The sequence below is a fragment of the Corvus kubaryi genome, unplaced genomic scaffold, assembly GCF_017639235.1.
Source record: "Corvus kubaryi isolate FWS band 111438036 unplaced genomic scaffold, C.kubaryi_AGA036_p1.0 37142, whole genome shotgun sequence".
Taxonomy (NCBI): Eukaryota; Metazoa; Chordata; class Aves; order Passeriformes; family Corvidae; genus Corvus; species Corvus kubaryi.
In genome coordinates this window covers 245,389-263,337 of record NW_024581036.1, presented here as the reverse complement: position 1 = coordinate 263,337, position 17,949 = coordinate 245,389, and the positions used below count along the sequence as shown (strand labels likewise).

The following is a 17,949-nucleotide window of genomic DNA, read 5'->3' as shown; positions in this document are numbered from 1 at the left end:
TTGGAGTCTGGTCAGCATTTTAAGCCAGGCCATTCTGTGGGATAAGGTGCATATCTTGGCCCTTCCTGCAGCACCCAACTTGCATTGCCACCTTGCTCAACTGCTGTGTAGGCAGAAGTCCTCTCCCAGGACTGCTGCATATCTCCTGGTGCACCATTCCATAGCCCAGTATTCTGCAGGGGCCCTGCCTGTGTAGAAGTTACTGGCCAGTAGAATTTATATGTGATTCAGTGCTTTCAGAATGGCCACTTCCTAGGCCACTGTCTGTGTTGTAACCTGTCAGATTACTGCCTTGCCTTGCATTCCCTTCATCTGCTCTACAGCCGGTTCTGCTTCCTGTGTCTGGCTCCCTTGCAAAGACTCCCTTGCTCCTTGCTGACCCTGCTCTGTGTCCGTCCCATCATTCCAAAATCCCCAGGAAACCAATCTCCATTCACTATCCCCTATGCAATTATTTTTTTCCATGACAGTGACACATGCTAATTGACATCTGCAGCACGACACTTTGTCATTGTTATCACAGAATCATAGAATTCAGTTGAGTTGGAAGGGACCTGTCAGGATCATTGCATCCAGCTCCTGGCCCTGAGCAGGGCCATCCCCCATCATTAACAATTAAGAATTTCTTTAGAATTTCTCTAAATTTCCTAATATATTTCCTAGTACATTCCATGGGTGACGTCTTTCATTTGCTAAACCAGACTCTCAATTCTTTGGGGAACAAAAAGCTATGTCACACGAAGTGCTACACATTTTTTTATAAATCATAAGAAACTGATAGTGCTGAGAGCAGTATAACCAATTGGAAGCTTTGGAGGAACCGTGATTTTTCAGGTCTGACCCATTCCAGCTCATAAGTGGGAAACTATTAGAGCTTCTTTACAAGTACAGTAAGTAAGATCTGGGCAGGTTTCTGGGCTGAGTCTGAGCATGTTTTATTACTGTCTTTTCTTGACAGACCATCAACACTTGCACAAGAGAAGCCAATACTTGCCCATTTTCAGTGTTTATGGAATGTTCTAGTACAAGAACTGCAAAATCATTCTGTGAAATTATCTTTCTGTATATCTTTCCTATCCCTGCCCCTTATGTTATAGTACAGATCAGAAGGCTGTCCCCTGCTTACTTTCTCTCTGTTGCCTTGCCTCTCTGATTGCCACACTCACACAGCTCTTGGACATTTTCTCTTCTGTGCCTTGACTTAGCCTCTGCTTTTATAAAGATCTCTCCCTATTTTTGTTGTTTTGTTTATTTGCAGTTTTCAGCTTTTATGTCCTTCAAGTGCAGCCTTTTCCTCTCCACTGGTAGTGTTAGATCATCCAGCCCGGTCAGTTTTGTTATTCATGTTCAGACTGCAGTTTACACAGGACAAATTCAGGCAAGGCTAAATAGTTCCATCTGCTGGAAGCAGCTGTGTACCTGCAGTTCACAGAGAGATGATGGAAACATGTGCCATGTGTTAGGAACACCTTGAAGTAAAGTGAGGGTTCTGCATCCCCACTTCAGCAATCCCTGAGTTTCAGTGAGAGTTACATAGATCTTTGTCCTCTGGACAGCTGACCCTACCAGCAACATAAATTACAACAGAGGTTGGGGGTAATGAATTGCTAACAGAGAATAAGAGTTTTTCTGCAGGGATTGAGACATGGTTTCTTCACTTGCTCAACCAGCTTTGGGCAGATTCTGCTGCTATTACTGATGCTAAAAAGTGCCTTGTTACCTAAATAACATGGAGGGAATCTAGACTGTGATAACCAGAGCTGTGCAGTAGCTCAGGGTCATGCCTTTTCCCCATCTGTCCCATTGACAGATCTCAGTGTTGTCCATCTTTAGCATCCACATTAGATTCATGTGTTTGCAGAAGACACTGACCAATATGAGTGAAAAGTCTTTGCACTGTGACTAGAACCTTAATCTGTAAGAGTTTTCCAGTCTCTTACATGACCCACAAGTTGAAAATGGTGAAAACCACAGATGAATATTTGGGCCTCAAATAACATGTGCTTAGTTCTGTCTCTAGTTTGGAAAGCTAGGTGAAAGGTGCTTGCAGAATGTCTGCTTCTTGGGGCCACCCAACATAGATATCCTGCTTTCATAGAGTTTCAGCATCAATAAATACCTTCATGGATTTCTAAACAGGACCCAAAGTTTCACAAATGGATGAGACCCATAAATTGAACTCTGACAAGCCAGTCAAAGTCTGGAAAAGTCTTTGATTTGACAGAAACACATATTCCGTAGTTTCTGTGTAAATAATTATTCACTGGTTTTATTCTGTTTATTCTCAGACAGTAAAATAAGTATTAAAAGAAAGGGGCATAAATATTTTGAAAAACTCATAATGGGAATATATTCTTGCTAGTAAAGCGCTTCCATCCTAATTTCTTGTCTTGCTACTTGGTCTGGAGGATTACATCCAATAGAACTCCTCTCAGCGCTGTTGTTGGATTGGAATTGCTTGTTACGCAGTTCTGCAATTCTTAAGCATGTGGGTGATGTCATGGATGATGTTCAGCACACCAGCTTCAGTTTTCCGTAGGCTGGGTATATAGCCTAAGCCAGAGACCTGTCAGAGCTGGACAGCCCATTCTTTTCTCATTTTCTAACAAGACAACTTAAAAGCAACTCATGCACCTTTTCTGAGCATTGAGAAAGTCTAGGGGATTGATTGAGATCAAATGCCAAGTTTTCTATGGCTAAAGTTCAGTACAAATCCCAGAATGACAGGCCCATTGGGATTATTCCTATGTGTAATTTCATGCTAGTATGACTACAGAGATAATCAGGACTACCAAGGTAACTCCTTTGCCATTGTTCTTTGTAGTATCAGTTACACCTGTGGAAGAAAAAAGTGTTTCTTAAGTAAGTAGCCCTATTCTGTTTCCAGGAGATTCCTTTTTGTAAAGCAGTAACGTGCTCCTAAGTATTAACAAAGATTTTCTGTCTGTCCTGTTGGTGTTTAATTGTTCTTTCAATGGGATGTTGTCATTATTCAGTATCAAACAAGTATTTGTTCACAATAACATACTGTGTCAGCCTTTCAACCATATATGGCTTTCCTCATCCCAGGACTCCATACAGTCAATATAAATTTATGAATTTCTGTGAAGTGACACCAAATGCACAGAGCAGTATCTAGAGTGTGTTAGGGATTTTGTCTGTACACAATGGCAAAAGAAGTAATACTGTCTTACCCTTCTGCTGTTGTGGGAATACTGGTATAACTTTGCTTCTAAGATTTCTACTTTTATTCTTGATTTTAGCCTGGAGGGATATATTTCAACTTTAAAGGACTGGGATCTCTTGGTGTTTCTGTAGCTTTGCACTTGTTTCTAATGCAGCCAACCAGCAGTTGTACCAGTTAAATGCCCCAGCTGGCACCAGTTTTTTCCTATTAACACAAGACCAAAGTGGCATCTGTAGAAAAAGGCACTTCCTAGAATCAGTAACTCTGTCCAGGCCTAGGTGGTTTCAGGCAAACAACACAAAACTGAAACTTCCATGATTTTCAGATCTGCAGAGACCATTACCAGACACAGGAAAAGTACTAATTCATAGCTTGGCTTTTTTTTTTTTTTTTTGGTCCACGTTGCATGTATTTTCCTTTTGTCCAGCTTCATGTTGTGTTTTGTTTGTTTTCTCATGACTAGACTGCCTCTTTGTCAAAGATTCCTGCCTCAAAGTCTAGAGCAAAGTCATTGCTTCCTCCAAGACCCAGCTCAGCTTGCTCATTAACCACTAAAAGGGCCACTTTTCTCAATACAGACAGTTATTTTGTTCGGCCCTCCTCTGCAGGCCCAAGAGACTCAAAATCAGACACTAAGGTAAGGTAGCAGAATTAGTTAAGAGAGTTAGAGATGCGCAGGTGAACTCCATGAAACACATTATCTACTCTCTGAATCTGAGTAATTCTCTGCGAAGCTCTTGTGGGATTACTTACATCCAGTGGCAGGAAAACTGATTAGCAGGCTACAAGATCTGTGCTACAAAATGGATAAAAATGGAGATACTCTAGAGGAAATGTAAGTGAAATAAGTTATAGCTAGAAAGACATATTTTCTTTCTGTTGATCATATGGATGCTACTTCATTAACTGCCAAGAAGTTACAGTCATTCGCAAGTGGTTAAGTGATAAAGAACAGCAGGACTAATATGCCTTCCAAGTTTAAAAAAATGTTATTTTTGACCTGTTAATATTCTTTGAAATCAAATTCAGTCTCCAGTGTAGGAGAGTACAATTCTAATCACAAGGAGTAGGTGATAGAATAGGGCAGAATCCAAATGCTCAAGGAACCAAATTTAGTCAACGCATAGGACTTTGTGAAGAAGTTACAGTATAAATTTAAAAATATGTTTGGCAGTTCATTCCAGCTTCTCTGTGTTTACATTTCACTTGCATTTCAAATCTACATTATGCTGAGCTGACTGTCCCCATTTAAAAATTGGTTTTGCCATTGACTTACATTTTTTCTTTAATGCTGTACTTGGTGTGTCTTTTACTGGTTGGGACCATCATCATTTGTCTTTAGGAAGAATGTCTGCTTATGCTGGTCTGTCTTTGGCTGCACTTCCCATAAGCTCAAAAATATTCTAACATACATGGCCTTTGCCTTAATGGTAAAGAGAGGTTTACTTTACTCAGGTAAAGAGAAGGTATGCACTGATTTCAAAAAGTAAACATTTTATTATACAAGGAATTAAAACAACAGGATTTATAATCCCACACTCCAGGGATTAAAAAGCCCAAAGCAACAACAACAGCAAAAAACCTCTGTAGCTAAAAATTTAGCTCCCTAAGAAATTTACAAGTTAGTGTTTGTTTATGCAAAAATCACATGACACCTACAAATCTAGTGTATGGTGTATTCTGGACGTCAGTAGTGCAGTTACTTTGCACGTAAATTCACATAGGAATTTCACACTTGAGTTCAAGAGAGTTCTTTTACTTCCAACTTGCACTAAAAAACCTCACCTTTTTCCTTATTAAGAGCCAGCTGCGGGATCCAGCCATATTTAGATCTAAGAATATCCCTATGTGTCTCGGGATAGTCATCAGAAGATGTTTTGATGCAGTAAAGAAGCACCAGGGAGCTAAAGCAGAACATGGAAGGTGACTGATCCCCTCAGGTTCCTGTGTGAGGAGCAAACTGGGCCATAGGATAAGGTTTTCTCCTCTGTGTATAGATACAGGAAAGCATAGCCCAAAGAGTGAGTTTTGAAAACTAAACCTTCCTTTGTTATTGTGCTGCTATTAGGATGGAGTAAGCAAGAGCCCTGAGAAGCGTTCATCTCTACCAAGACCTTCCTCTATCCTTCCTCCTCGACGAGGTGTATCAGGAGACCGAGACAGAGAGGAGAACTCCCTCTCGCTCACAACTTCTCTTTCCTCTTCAGTACGACGGACCACCCGTATGTTGTCTTTTTCTTGCGTATTAACCTTCTACTGCTGTGGTTGTCTTCATCCTCATTGGATTTGTCACATTGCATAGCATCATGTGTCCCTACCTTAGACACAGAGGAGTGGGTCTGGGGTGTGGTGTTGGAAATTAGAGCCCACAGACTGGTTTTGTATATATGCCAAGTGCCTGAAACCAGGGACAAGATGCACCTGCAGTGGCCAGAGCCAGGACTGCTGCCCAGACTAATTACTGATATTAGAAAATGCCTTTGCAGGGAGCTCAGAGCTGGGTGAGGTATTTAACAGAGCATTTACAAACAGCAGCAAGAAATAATGAGTCAAAACTGAAATAGGCAACCTGAAATATTCTGATGGATCTTGGAAAAGTGAACCTGATGGTTACAGTCATTAATTTGCTGTTTCCTAGTAATTATCTCCCTGTGCTCTAATCCTAGGGTAAAATCTCTGCTGAGAATTGAGATGTTAGCTAGCAGACTGACTCACTGAGGGCAGTTAAGATAGTGAACCACCTAAGTTCCTTTTATGAGGACCAAAGTCATCAAATCACAAGCCAAAATAAATTGCAGGACAAAGACTATTTACTAAATAATCCCAGAACTTTTAGCCAGGCCTTAGAACCCATATGTGGTTTCCTGCTTTCCAGTAGGACTGTCTTCTCTCTTTAGAAACCAATCTCAGCCCTTTTTAAAACAGCTTAAGGGAAGTAGATTATTAAATTCTTCAAAAAAAGTCCTTTGAATTTCCTAAGTGATGCTCCAAAGGTGAAACAGAGACCTTTTGAAAGCAGAATGACCTCCAGCTGCCACAGCAGCCAGCCCATTCTCCTGATCAGGAGTGAGAGACCATTAAGCATTTGGCAGTGTGGTGAAGGGCTGAGGAATGAAAAATAAATATACCAGACCTGCAAAGAGGTGGGAATAAAGTAATTCCCTTTCTGTCTCAGATGGTAGAGAAGCTTTAGGGTTTGGAAAGAAAGATACCTGTTCAGGGAAATGAATAAGGCATCAGGAGGTGAGTGGTATATGTTCAGTCTGCCTAATGAATCATGTACAGCAAAGAGTGTCTCCTGAGCCGCAGGGGCAGGAGTGCATTGGGTTTGGGCTACCATCATTGCACAAAGAGAATTATTAGCAAATACTTTAAATAAGAATTTGTTTCATCCCACTGGATTCTTTAGAGAGGCCCATTGGATTTATAATTTCTGAACATTTGAAGGGTGAAAACATACATGCACCTATTCAGCATTAGGGTTCCCAGGTTTTGAGAATTGCTTTGGTCTTTCTCTCCATCAGTATTCTCAGCAAAATTTTACTTTGGAGATATCTCAGCTTCTGTTTATTTATGTTTGAGAGTCAGGAGCAGAGCTGGCTGTAGAAAGCACAGCTAAACTGATCCTTGTGCTCCGTGAAAAGGACTTGGCAGTGCCATAAACACTGAATGGAGCTGCTACAAAATGATATAGTTGGGTTTTTTTAACTTGCATGCAGCAGTAAGCAGAATGTGACTTTGTATCAAGGTTGCCTCTGGTAATGGCTTTCTTTCACTGAACTAATGAAACATAGCAATTGAATGTGAGGACATCTACTCACCTACACAACAGAGCTATAGCTTGTGCTCCAGCTGAATGCCCACCAGGGGTTTATCTGCAGTTTACTGGCAGTGGTATGAGAAACAGCATCAGCCAGGCACTCACAGCCTTTCGTTTCAGGAATATTATCAGAATTTTTACTGCTTTCTAGTTTATTGCCCAGATCCACTGAAATTGGTTGGATCAAGTCCCAAAGGTTGGATTCCAAGGATGCTTCTCATCCTTTCCCCAAAATGGAAATAAATGTGATGATGTGCCTTGTTTAGCCAGCTTTGCAGGAAGCATAGGCATTGTGGGAAGCACTCCTGTGTTACAGAATGGAGAGCTCAGTCACTGTGGGGGCAATAGCTCAACTTCTCATGGCAAGGTAATTCCTGGCAGGTTGTTTAGCAAAGTAAGACACAGACACATTCAGCCTGCTGTTCCAGCAGTAGCACTGCCATCTTAAAGAGCTGTGTCTCACTTGGTACGCAGGGATGCAGTTTTGGTGGTACAAAGGGAGGAAGAGCTGTATTTCTGTGGCTCTAAAACTGTTTTTTTTCTTGAATGTAGGATCAGAGCCAATTCGTAGCAGAACGGGGAAAAGTGGAACTTCTACCCCCACTACTCCTGGCTCCACTGCCATCACTCCAGGGACACCACCAAGCTATGCCTCTCGTACCCCAGGCACTCCAGGGACACCCAGTTACTCCAGAACTCCCCACACTCCTGGGACCCCCAAATCTGCAATACTGGTACCTACTGAGAAAAAAGTTGCCATAATTCGCACTCCTCCTAAATCTCCAGCCACTCCAAAGCAGCTACGAGTTATTAATCAGCCTCTACCTGACCTCAAGAATGTCAGGTCCAAAATTGGGTCAACGGATAATATCAAATACCAGCCTAAAGGAGGGCAGGTAAGGATTCCACCCTTTATGTTCATCCATACGTTATTTAGTCTTATGTGTGCACCTTTGTGATAGGCATAGGATAGGAGCCATTTTGAGTTGCCTTGTAAAGCTACTTCTGTTCTCCAAATCCCTTGCTTGTTTAAGTGATGTTAAATGGCAAGGACAAGGACAGTCTTCAGAAACTATCTTGCCATATGAAAACTAACAGTGCCTAACTGAGATACATTAAAAAATTTCGAACAGGAGTTTGCACTCCATGCCATAGATATGTTTCTGCCTGAGTCTCAGCAGTTGCTGCTTACTTAGTCTTTATCAGTACAAAAAAATAAGATGGTTGTTTAATTAACACTAGTTGAAAATCAACCCACGTATATGTTAGCGGGATCACACAGCACTTTGCCTTTTCCTGTGCCATTTTATATGACGTGCATTGTATTGGATGAAGTTAATGAGGGTTGCAGCCTCCAACTTCATAAATGCACCCCACGGTAAAGATGGGGGAAGGGGGCAGATATTAGACTTAACTGGTTTTCTGGCTCCTGGGTTCAAATAAGCCAGAACAGGGCTTAAACTGTATGAACTGGAGGGTGTATGTAAGTCTAATACACATAAGAATGTGTTGTAAGGCATATCAGATTTTCTATTCTCATTGAAAGAACAAGAATTCAGTGACATCTTGATGTGATTAAAAGCTGAAAAAAGAGGTAATTTCATACCTTGCAGTTAGGCAACCAAGCACATTTTCATAAGGATTGCTTTCAGCTAAAGACTGAACCTGTGTGTAGGATGGCAAAATCAAAGGATCTCAGAATGCTTTGGGTTGAAGGTGACCCTAAAGATCATCAAATTCTAGCCCGCTCCCATGTGGCCTTGAACACTTCCAGGGATGGGGCATCAGCCACTTCTCTGGGCAATCTGTGCCAGTGCCTCACCACCCTTACAATTAAGACTACCTTCCCAATATCCCATCTAACCCTGCCTTCTGGCAGTTTGAAGCCATTCCACCTTATCCTGTGACTCCAGGCCTTTGTCCAAAGTCCCTCTCCAGCTCTCTTGGAGCCTCTTAGGCACTGGAAGGGGCTCTAAGGTCTGCCCAGAGCCTTTTCTACTCCAGGCAGAACAATCTCAACTCTCTCAGTCTGTCTTTGTAGCAGAGGTGCTCCAGCCCTCTGAGCATCTTCACAGCCCTCCTCTGGACTTGTTCCAGCAGGTCCATGTCTGTCCTATATTGGGGACGCAGTACTCCAGGGGGGTGTCATGAGAGCAGAGGGGCAGAATCTTCCCCTTCTCCACCTGCAGATTACTCTTCTTTGGATGCAGCCCAGGACATGGTTGGTTTCAGGGATGCAGGTGTACATGACCGGCTCATGTCTAGCTCTCATCCACTAGCACCCCCAAGTCCTTCTCGGCAGGGCTGCTCTCAATCCATTCTCCATTCAGCCTGTATTTGTGCTTGGGATTACCCTGACCCACGTGAAGGACCTTGCACTTGGCCTTGCTGAAATCCCCTGTTAATTACAGAGAGAACTCACCAAATTTTGGAAGGGGCAGTAAAAATGGAGGCTTTCATGCTAAGCAGAAGCTTTTGGAGACTGAGGGAAAGTCAGATAGGAAGTACCATAAATCTTGCTGAGGTATGGTGCTTATACCTTCCTCTTCGGAGCCTCTGCTTGATATTCTACCAAGCAGAGCCAAAGCCAGAGCTGGAATAGTCTTCCCTCATTTTTGAGCAATGCAGAAATGCTAACACAGATGGCATTAAAAGCCAAACTTATGTCCAAGCAATTTCCTTTTCTTTCCATTTGGAAGAACTGTTCTAGCTTACAGGAGGAAGCCATCCATTCGGTTAATATTTAAGGAGTTATAAAACCAATAATAACCTGACAGATATTCTGTGATTTAGCAACAAAGAAGCTGAAGGAGGAAAAAAATACAGCTTACCAACATTTATGCTAAAAATATGGACAACTCAAGTCTTATGTGTGTAAACAGTTATGTTGATGTATTTTTTGTAAGGAGTACCTGTGTATTTTGTATTGATTCTAGACAGAACCCTATGGCAAAAACACCCAGAGCCTTCAGCTCCCTTTTACTTCCTTTACTTACTTTACTACTACAGCAAAGGCAATGTGAGTGCTGTATGAAGGGTTCATTTCTCAACTGCCGCCAGGGACAGGACATCAGGGTGATGAACATGTTCCCCATTCGGTTGTCCTGAAAACAGGACATTCCAGAAAGCTGGATTGCACAGTGTTTCTAGATCAGATACTTACATATATATATATGTATGTGTATGAGTGTTGGAATTGATAGTGGAACTTAGAGAACAGTGAGGTTTGCCTAATGCTGCCCCAGAAAAAAATAATTAATCGGATCAAAACTTAACATGGCAGCCCTGTGCCTGCTGTAGGTCTTCCAGAGAAAAAGAACAGGCTCATATTTTAAACAGTAAGATATCTCTAAGGTGTTGATCCTGTTTTCATGGTAAATTAACACATTCAGTACTTTCCAGGATTTGGACAGTAGCCATTTACTCATAAAGTCAAGAATATAATGCCTCAGCAAAGGTACTTCTGCCTTTATTTTGACAGGTGTGATTATTTTGCATGGGAGCTCCACTCCGTTTGACATAATGTGTAGCAGATGGCCATGGTGTGCATGGGCTCCAGCAACACAAGTTCAGACTGTGCTTCTGGATCAGCATTCCTCATATAGGCCCAGCTGTTGGTCTTAGGGCCCAAAACCAGCACCACGGCAGCCTGTCCTCCTCCTCTTTGTTACTCTCTCTGGAGTGTTAACAATTATAGAAGACCAGGGGGCCACAGCAAATTGTATTTCTTTGTAGACACCATGACTAGAGAGCTAAATTTCCTTAGCAGCTCTAACGAGCTGCTCAAAGTCTTTGCTGAGCAGTGAAGGATGGCACAGCAGCTGGCATTTCACTGCTGTGGGCATCACAGGGGAAATCTGCTGGGTGAACAAAATGTCACTGAAGCTAAAGCATTTTTTAGTTCCAGTGGTATGCGGCCACTGAGCTGTAGGTTGGGCAAAGAGAAGCTCACTGAATTTTTCCTTTATGTCTCGTTTATGCCATAGTTTCTCAGTCTAGACAAGAGGTTTTGGGATAAATCTTTTCCAGTTTCTACAGTTGAATTTTATAGGGTCTGTGAGAGCAACACATGAAAGCTAATTTCATTTCCTTGTGTCTGCTCAGTTCTTTAATGTCTGGTAGCAATATTACCCTGGCTGAAATGAACTGTTATCTGCTATTTGCATTTAGTGATGATACATGAAACAAACAGAAACCTGCTTTATAACCTGAACTGGAAGTGCTGATAGCAATAGCCACAGGAAAAACAAGCAGAGAAAAACCCAGCATATATCTAGGCAAGTACATAAACATAACATGCAAATCACTAAAGGAATACAGATATGCAGCCCAAAAGTGTAATTTGGAGACAGACTATCCTTTTTCCAGCAGTATATTTAAACCTGGCACAAGGACTTCTCTTCGATCTGTTCTAGAGAAAGCTGCACTTTGAAACTGCCAGAGGCTGGGGTGCAAAACTGAAGAAGCTCTTGTGGATGTCTGAATTCTAAATAAATCAAGAAGTGCAGTGCTTCAGCTTGGAATTTTATCAAAAGCTCATCAGACAGCAGAGTGATTTTACTTCAGCTCTGACTTGCCCTCCATAGAAACAAAGAAAAGGGGAGAAAATATTCCACCTGAATGGGGGTTGTGTGAGTGTCAGGTGTGCGAAGAGAATGCTTTTAGGGGAAGAAACAAGTTAACTTTGCACTGCATTAAGCTCCTGCTAGGAAGAGATGGCTTGAGATACGTTTAATTGGTATTCTGCAGTGGGGAGAAATGAGGGGCTTCTCTGCTCTGTGATGCAGCCAGTAGGTAGTTGTCTGGTTTGCTCTTTATGCTACAGTGTGGTGAAATATATCATTATTGGCAAAGCTCAGAGGCAGCTTGCTTATGGGTATGTCTGCTGGGCTTCAGATGGATTTTCACACTGCATCAGCTGTGGAGGAAATGCTGTGCTTTCAAAAGTAACCCATTTGCATCCATTATTTCTCAGACAGCCCAAAGGAAGCATGAAGAGCTGGGAGAAGGGGTTGGAAATCTATTTCAGATGCCAAGACTGATTTTTTGTTGCATTTTTTTGGTTCAGATTTTTGGTTTTCTTTTTGAAATTCTGTCTGTGAATGTGGTTGGTACCATATCAGAGTACAGAAGTGCACTAATTGAGTCTTTTCATTCCTGTCAAGGCAGAGTATTTATAATGCATCATAGGCCAGCAACCAAGGATAAAACTAACCTAGATTTCTTTTGATTTTCTCTTAAAATGTATACCTAAAATCTAAGCCATGGGCAAGAACTTCAGTGGATGTGACACAGCAGAGCTTCATCAAGTGAATGGAGCTGCACAGACTAGAATTACATGTATAAGCTTTAAAATGCCACTAATTACAGTGACAGCCAGGCACCTTGTAGGAAGTAAGATGACGCATAGAAACCGAAGCCATGCTGAAGAATGAAATGTTCCTTGAAGTTTTTTAGGAGGATTAAGGAAGAACTTTACCATCTTTCCTAAACTGTAAAAAACAAAGTGCAATTAGTAATGGGTCAGAAAATCTGAACAAATTGATGACACCACTATTCAGTAGATGCTTTCCAAAAACCACAGGAATGCTTGCAAGGAAAATAGGCATATGTGTTAGATGATAAAATAGACTGACACTGGGAGGACATCTCAGAGGTGGGCAGAGGAGTAGGCTTGAATGGGTGTCTTTTGTTACCTTCAAAATCAGTGTGCATTGATGCCAAATTGATTTTTTTTGCCTTGTCTTCTTTTATACATTCTCTGTATTATTTACACATATATTTGTAGCTCTTTAGCCTATTATTGTATTTGTAGCCTAGCTCCAGTACTTTTCCTTAGCCTACCCAATAAGCAGACAAAACACATTCCAAAGGTTCCAAGCTGGGGGTCCAAGGCTCCTATCCTATCTTGGTTCTTCCTGGGAACCAAGGCCGAGACGAGCTCTTCAAGACATATTTTTATAAATAGTTTAGTCCCTATCTAGAGGAGGGGGAATTAGAAAAGGAGTTGAACTGGGGGGATTACCTCACCAACTATGCTTCTAATTGGGGATATGCTAATTTGCAAAACCTATAAAAATTGTATACACATTATGCTGTGTGTGCATCTTTGGTGTTTTCCTCTTGACGAATTGTGCACCTAAAGATCCTTATAAAGGTAACCCCTTTTCATCACCCTAACTGTGTCTGGTTCATGATTTTAGGACCAGTGAAAAGGCATCAGGGTGGCAGGCGAGATTCCACCCCCAACACATGCCTCAGTCCCCCATCACAATTTACAACCCTGTCTGCAGAGAACAGTGGTTTTCTGGCATGTTCCCTGCCTCAGTGACAGCGTGCCAGGGTGCAGTCAGTACAGACACAGACAGGTCTGGTTGGTGCACCTCCTGGAGAAAGGCAGGTCAAAATTCTCAGTTAAGTTTCCCTTGAGATGGTGTCTTATAATTCCTCCTCTTTTTGCTGTTTCACATGTCTTTGCACTTTATGAACACTCATGACTGCACAAAACCTGAAAGTCTATATGTTATATACTGTTGGTGCAACGGCTGCTGAAGAGTGTCCAAAAGAGTGATGGAGAGCAAGGTTTCACAAAAAGTGCTGTCTGAGCTGTTGCTGGATCCCACTCTCCTTCAGCCCATCATGTGCTTTTTCTCCAGTCCATTCTGATCTGCAACATAGTTGAGTCAAAACTACTTAGGCCCAAGTTAAGAGGACGTTCCTGCACAGGCCAGTGATGAACATAAATGAGCTTATAAGAGCCAAACTTGGTGCCTTCCCTAGCCAGAGGCACATGAGGCAGCTGTACAGGGAGGTGTGGATTGACGTGCAGCATGGCTGTTGTTGCATGATGTAGCTGAGAGACTGGGAAGCAATTGTTTCCACATTGTTGGCTGCACTCATTGGAATAAGTTTGTGCATTTGTCAACTCAATAATTCAAAACTGTAAAATAAATTAATCTCTGTCAGTCTGCTTTTGTTTTCCTTGTACATTCCCAGATTTGGGGATTTGCAAGATATTTGAAGGGATTTGTTCTGCACTGAAAATTAGAAACGGATTCACCACTTGTTAATTGCAGATCTACAAATGTGAAGAGAATTTAGGAGTTTCAGGTACACTTTCAAAACTCTGTCAGAGCTCAAACCTATTTAAGTTAATGAAATTTAGACTTTTGGCTGATAATTGCAGATTGGACAGAAAATAACATCTTGCAGCTCCTGTGTTCAGACTGCACTTGTTCAAAGGAAGTTGCCTGAGTACAGTCTGTACAGTTAAATCTTGAATTATTCCAGATAAAAAGCTAGATGTTCTTCCTGACACATATTTTAGAAAAATTAAGCAATCACTACCAGCCTCTAGGAAGTTTCAGAAGGGCTTTTTTGAGGAAAGGTGTTTGGTTGCTAGAAATGAGCAGGGAATTAGGACTTCCTCTATGGCAGTGACAGCATAACATCACTGCAGCACCTAACCCATCTGTAAAACGTGCACCCTGCCTGTGAGGCAAACTGTGAACCACAATCAGGAGGCTCCCAAGCAGTCTCATGAGCTCTAGCCACCAACAAAACTTCTACCCACTGTGGTAGCCATATGTCTCTCCATTTTTTGGAGGCAGTGAGCAGCAGTGCCCTGATTTCTGCCAGTCAGATGTTCAGTTTAGGGCTGAAGGTACCACTTCTGGACGATTCAGTATCTTTCCACCAACTACAGTTGGCAGCATATGCAACCAGTTCCAACTCTTAGCTGGCTAATGTTAGAAGAGTCAAATCCCAACCATGATATACTGTGCATTGTTGTTCTCTCATTAATAAGTATGGGGAGAAGCTGTATTTTTTCCCTAGAGTAGATTGAAATTACCAGTTCCTGTGAAAGTCTGAGTTATCCCAGCAGCAAGCTCAGCAAAGGACATGTTTCCAGCTGAGATCTAACTAGTCTAGATTTTGAGAAATAAAATGAGAAAGGTTGTTGTTTTGGGAAAAATGTTCGGGCAATATGTAGTCTGGATCAGAGCTGTTTCATTTTGCATGGAAAGGTTAGAAAAAGTTTGTTTTGTTAGACAGGAAAGGGCAGGAAAGAAAAGAAAAGAAACCTTACGTTTTATATTGGAAATTTGGATTTGAACAATAAAGAGATGCTAGGGGAATATCTGCTGAATGTTGGGAAAGCCAGCTTGCATAAAGAGGTGACTGCAAGGTATTTTTGAACTTGGACTGAACAACCTAATTTTCTCCATTATGCTGGAGTAAAGAAGTTCCAGATGTAGTGACTCAAAACTCACCTCTTTTCAGAGATACGGAAACTGATTGGGAAACTGATACCTGATGCTCAACACTTGATATTTGAAGCTAATAGTACTCTTTCCATGAGTAGGAACTGTTGTGTCTAAAATTTAAGTATTGGACTCTGAATTTTAGCAAAATCTGTTAGGTTGTTTGTTGTTGGGTTGTTGTTGTTGCTGTTGAAGCGAGTATTAAACCAAGGATTTTGTGTTTTAGGTGAATTAATTGCACTCCCAGGATTTTTTTATTTGGTGGGTGTGGATCTTCAATAGTTTTTTACAGTTCCTTTGATCAGCTCCCCAGCTTTAGTGAGAAATGTGATAGCAGAATGTGCTACAGTTCATCTGACAGGGATCTTGCACTTCCTTGAACTCTCTGTTAAATTCAGCTGTTGTCTCTTGACTGTAAAGTCTTTGGCATGGAAAATGGTCATTTCACTTTGTACTTCTAGCACAATTATGTAGACCCTCTCAGTATTTCTCCATAGGCCTTTCCTCCTTATTGGTAGGGACATGCCTAGCTCAGTATGGCCATCTTATTAATTACTTTAGTACAGTTATGTGCAGGTAGGTGGAAAGAAGCTTGTAAATCAGCCACTTGTCCTACACAAGGATTCAAGACTTGGCTGATCACAAGATACCGTTTCTGTTTTTACTGGTATATCGCTAACCCAAGTTCCGTGGCTTCTGTGCCGGAGCGTGAGGTGCTCTTCCAAAATGTTTTGCTCTTCCAAAAAGGTCTCATAAGCCGCTCGGCAGGACCACCACACACACACACGCGTGCATGCACAAACACACGAATAGCTCTAGTAATATGGGTCGATGGCAAAGAGGCAGGAAGGGTCTCTGTTTGGGGTTCCACGGACGGAAGTTTATTGCAGCCACACCGTGAATGGTTCCAGGGACGAAGACAGAGAACAATGAAGAGTCCAGGTTTAAGTACGGGGGTGGGGCGAGCGCCAGGGACCAATGATCTGAGGGCACAGGGCCAGTACAAAGGCGGGACTAGGGAATGGGAACCAGTGGGGAAGATCTGGGGGAGTGGCGAGGGGCAAAGGCCATCCAGGGAACCTGGAGTGGAGAACTTTCTAGGACATGAAACATAAGGTAGCAACGGCGTGGGGTGGCCAACGGCCAACCAGAAATGTAGAACTGGGGTACATTACCATAACCGAACAAAGCATTCTGGGAGAGGCTTCTCTTCTCACCCTAACCTAGACAGAAGTCTCTGGTACTAGGGACTGTCTTACCTGAGACCTCTCTGTGTGCCTTGTACCACAGGCTAACCGGTAACCACACTGGTACTTCCCATTGAAAGTATCTATTTTCAGTTGTTTGTTTCACAGTTTAACATTCAGGCTGAAATATTATCTGCTCAGTGTCTGCCTCTCAGTATGTTCTTAAAAGTCAGAAATGCCTGTACCTTGCTCACTCTTTACTAAGAGCAGGGTGAGAATAGTACATTATTTTGCCTATGTCCAGCACAGCCTTTTATTTTGAATTTCACTAGCTTCTGGACTGACAGCCTTGCTGGTGTATGTATCCGCTTATTCCAGGAATGGAAAGGCTGAACATGATCACAAGCCCTGTCTGTAGGTGTGGAAAATCTGAGGCACAGTCTTTCTCTTCAAGGACTGTACTGTGCCAAATAAATACCCTCCGTCTCCCTTTCCTCTCCCTGTAGCCTCTGCCAGGAGCATGAAGAGCAGTGTCATCTGTCCTTGGAATTTGGAAGCACTTGGACTCTCTCTTGATTCTAATCAGTTTTTAACCTTAACCTTACTTCCTGTGCATGACCAATTCTTGTCTCACTTAAATAGCTGTGAACTTGGAGATCAAACATTGAAATAATGTCTAGTTCCCGGGATATAGCTCAGTCAAATTGCTGTGGTAAATAGAAGGAACCTTCCCTTTTTGATAAGCTGTTAGGAGTCTGGAAGCTTTTCCCAGTGTCACAGCTCCACAGCATGTTCAAACAGCAAGTAGAGCCAAGCTAGAGTGTTTTTAAATGTTTTAGGCAGTGTTTTTGGCAGAGCTTCTCAGAGACCCTAATTGCAAGGCAGGGAGAACAAAAGCCATCATCTTCTTGAAAAACATATTCAGAGCCTGTAATTTCATCAGCATCACAATTTTTATTCTTCAAATATCTGTTTCAATATATACCAGTTATGGACTCTCTGCCCAGATGTTGGTAAGTTAGGGGCTTTTCCTCTTTTTGTGAAAACCAGCTGAACTGAATTATTCTAGGCAGACGTGGAATATAATTCTGTCTCTTGCATAAGCAGAGTTTGGACATTGATGTCTTTAGCAGTGAACTAAACTGATAAACACAACGGAACTAAATTCTCTTAGGCATTTCCCTACCTTCCTTTCAGTGTTTCTACATATTTCTGCTCATCACAAACACAGTGGTGTAGTACTGGCAGAGGAGGACCTGCAAACTGTTGTACATAGAGTCTTTGAAATCCAACTCATTTTCTGCTAACAGGAGGCATATATCTGACTGGAACATTCACAAGTATTGTGTCTCAGAGCCTGTCTTCTTGTTGTGCCAGACAGCTTAACCCGAAACTATTCCCTGTGCTCTAGTGATGATGTTGCCCTTGGGCAACAAACCCCAGCTGTTCTGATTGCCAGTCAGGCCTCTGAAGGAGTAGGAAGGAAATTAG

At 42.1% G+C, this 17,949-nt stretch overlaps 1 protein-coding gene across 50 annotated transcripts in view; it reads left to right on the top strand.

Moving 5' to 3' along the window:
• MAP2 (microtubule associated protein 2) overlaps nucleotides 1-17,949 on the top strand; it is a 245,487-nt gene that overhangs the window by 216,130 nt on the left and 11,408 nt on the right. For 34 of the 50 annotated variants that reach the window (XM_042021393.1, XM_042021398.1, XM_042021397.1 and 31 more), the window contains 3 exons: nucleotides 3,651-3,824; nucleotides 5,256-5,409; nucleotides 7,560-7,903. In XM_042021393.1, the coding sequence (XP_041877327.1) occupies nucleotides 3,651-3,824; nucleotides 5,256-5,409; nucleotides 7,560-7,903 (672 nt within the window). The remainder of the gene's footprint in view (nucleotides 1-3,650; nucleotides 3,825-5,255; nucleotides 5,410-7,559; nucleotides 7,904-17,949) is intronic. The other 16 variants (XM_042021427.1, XM_042021426.1, XM_042021435.1 and 13 more) reach the window with 1 other exon arrangement.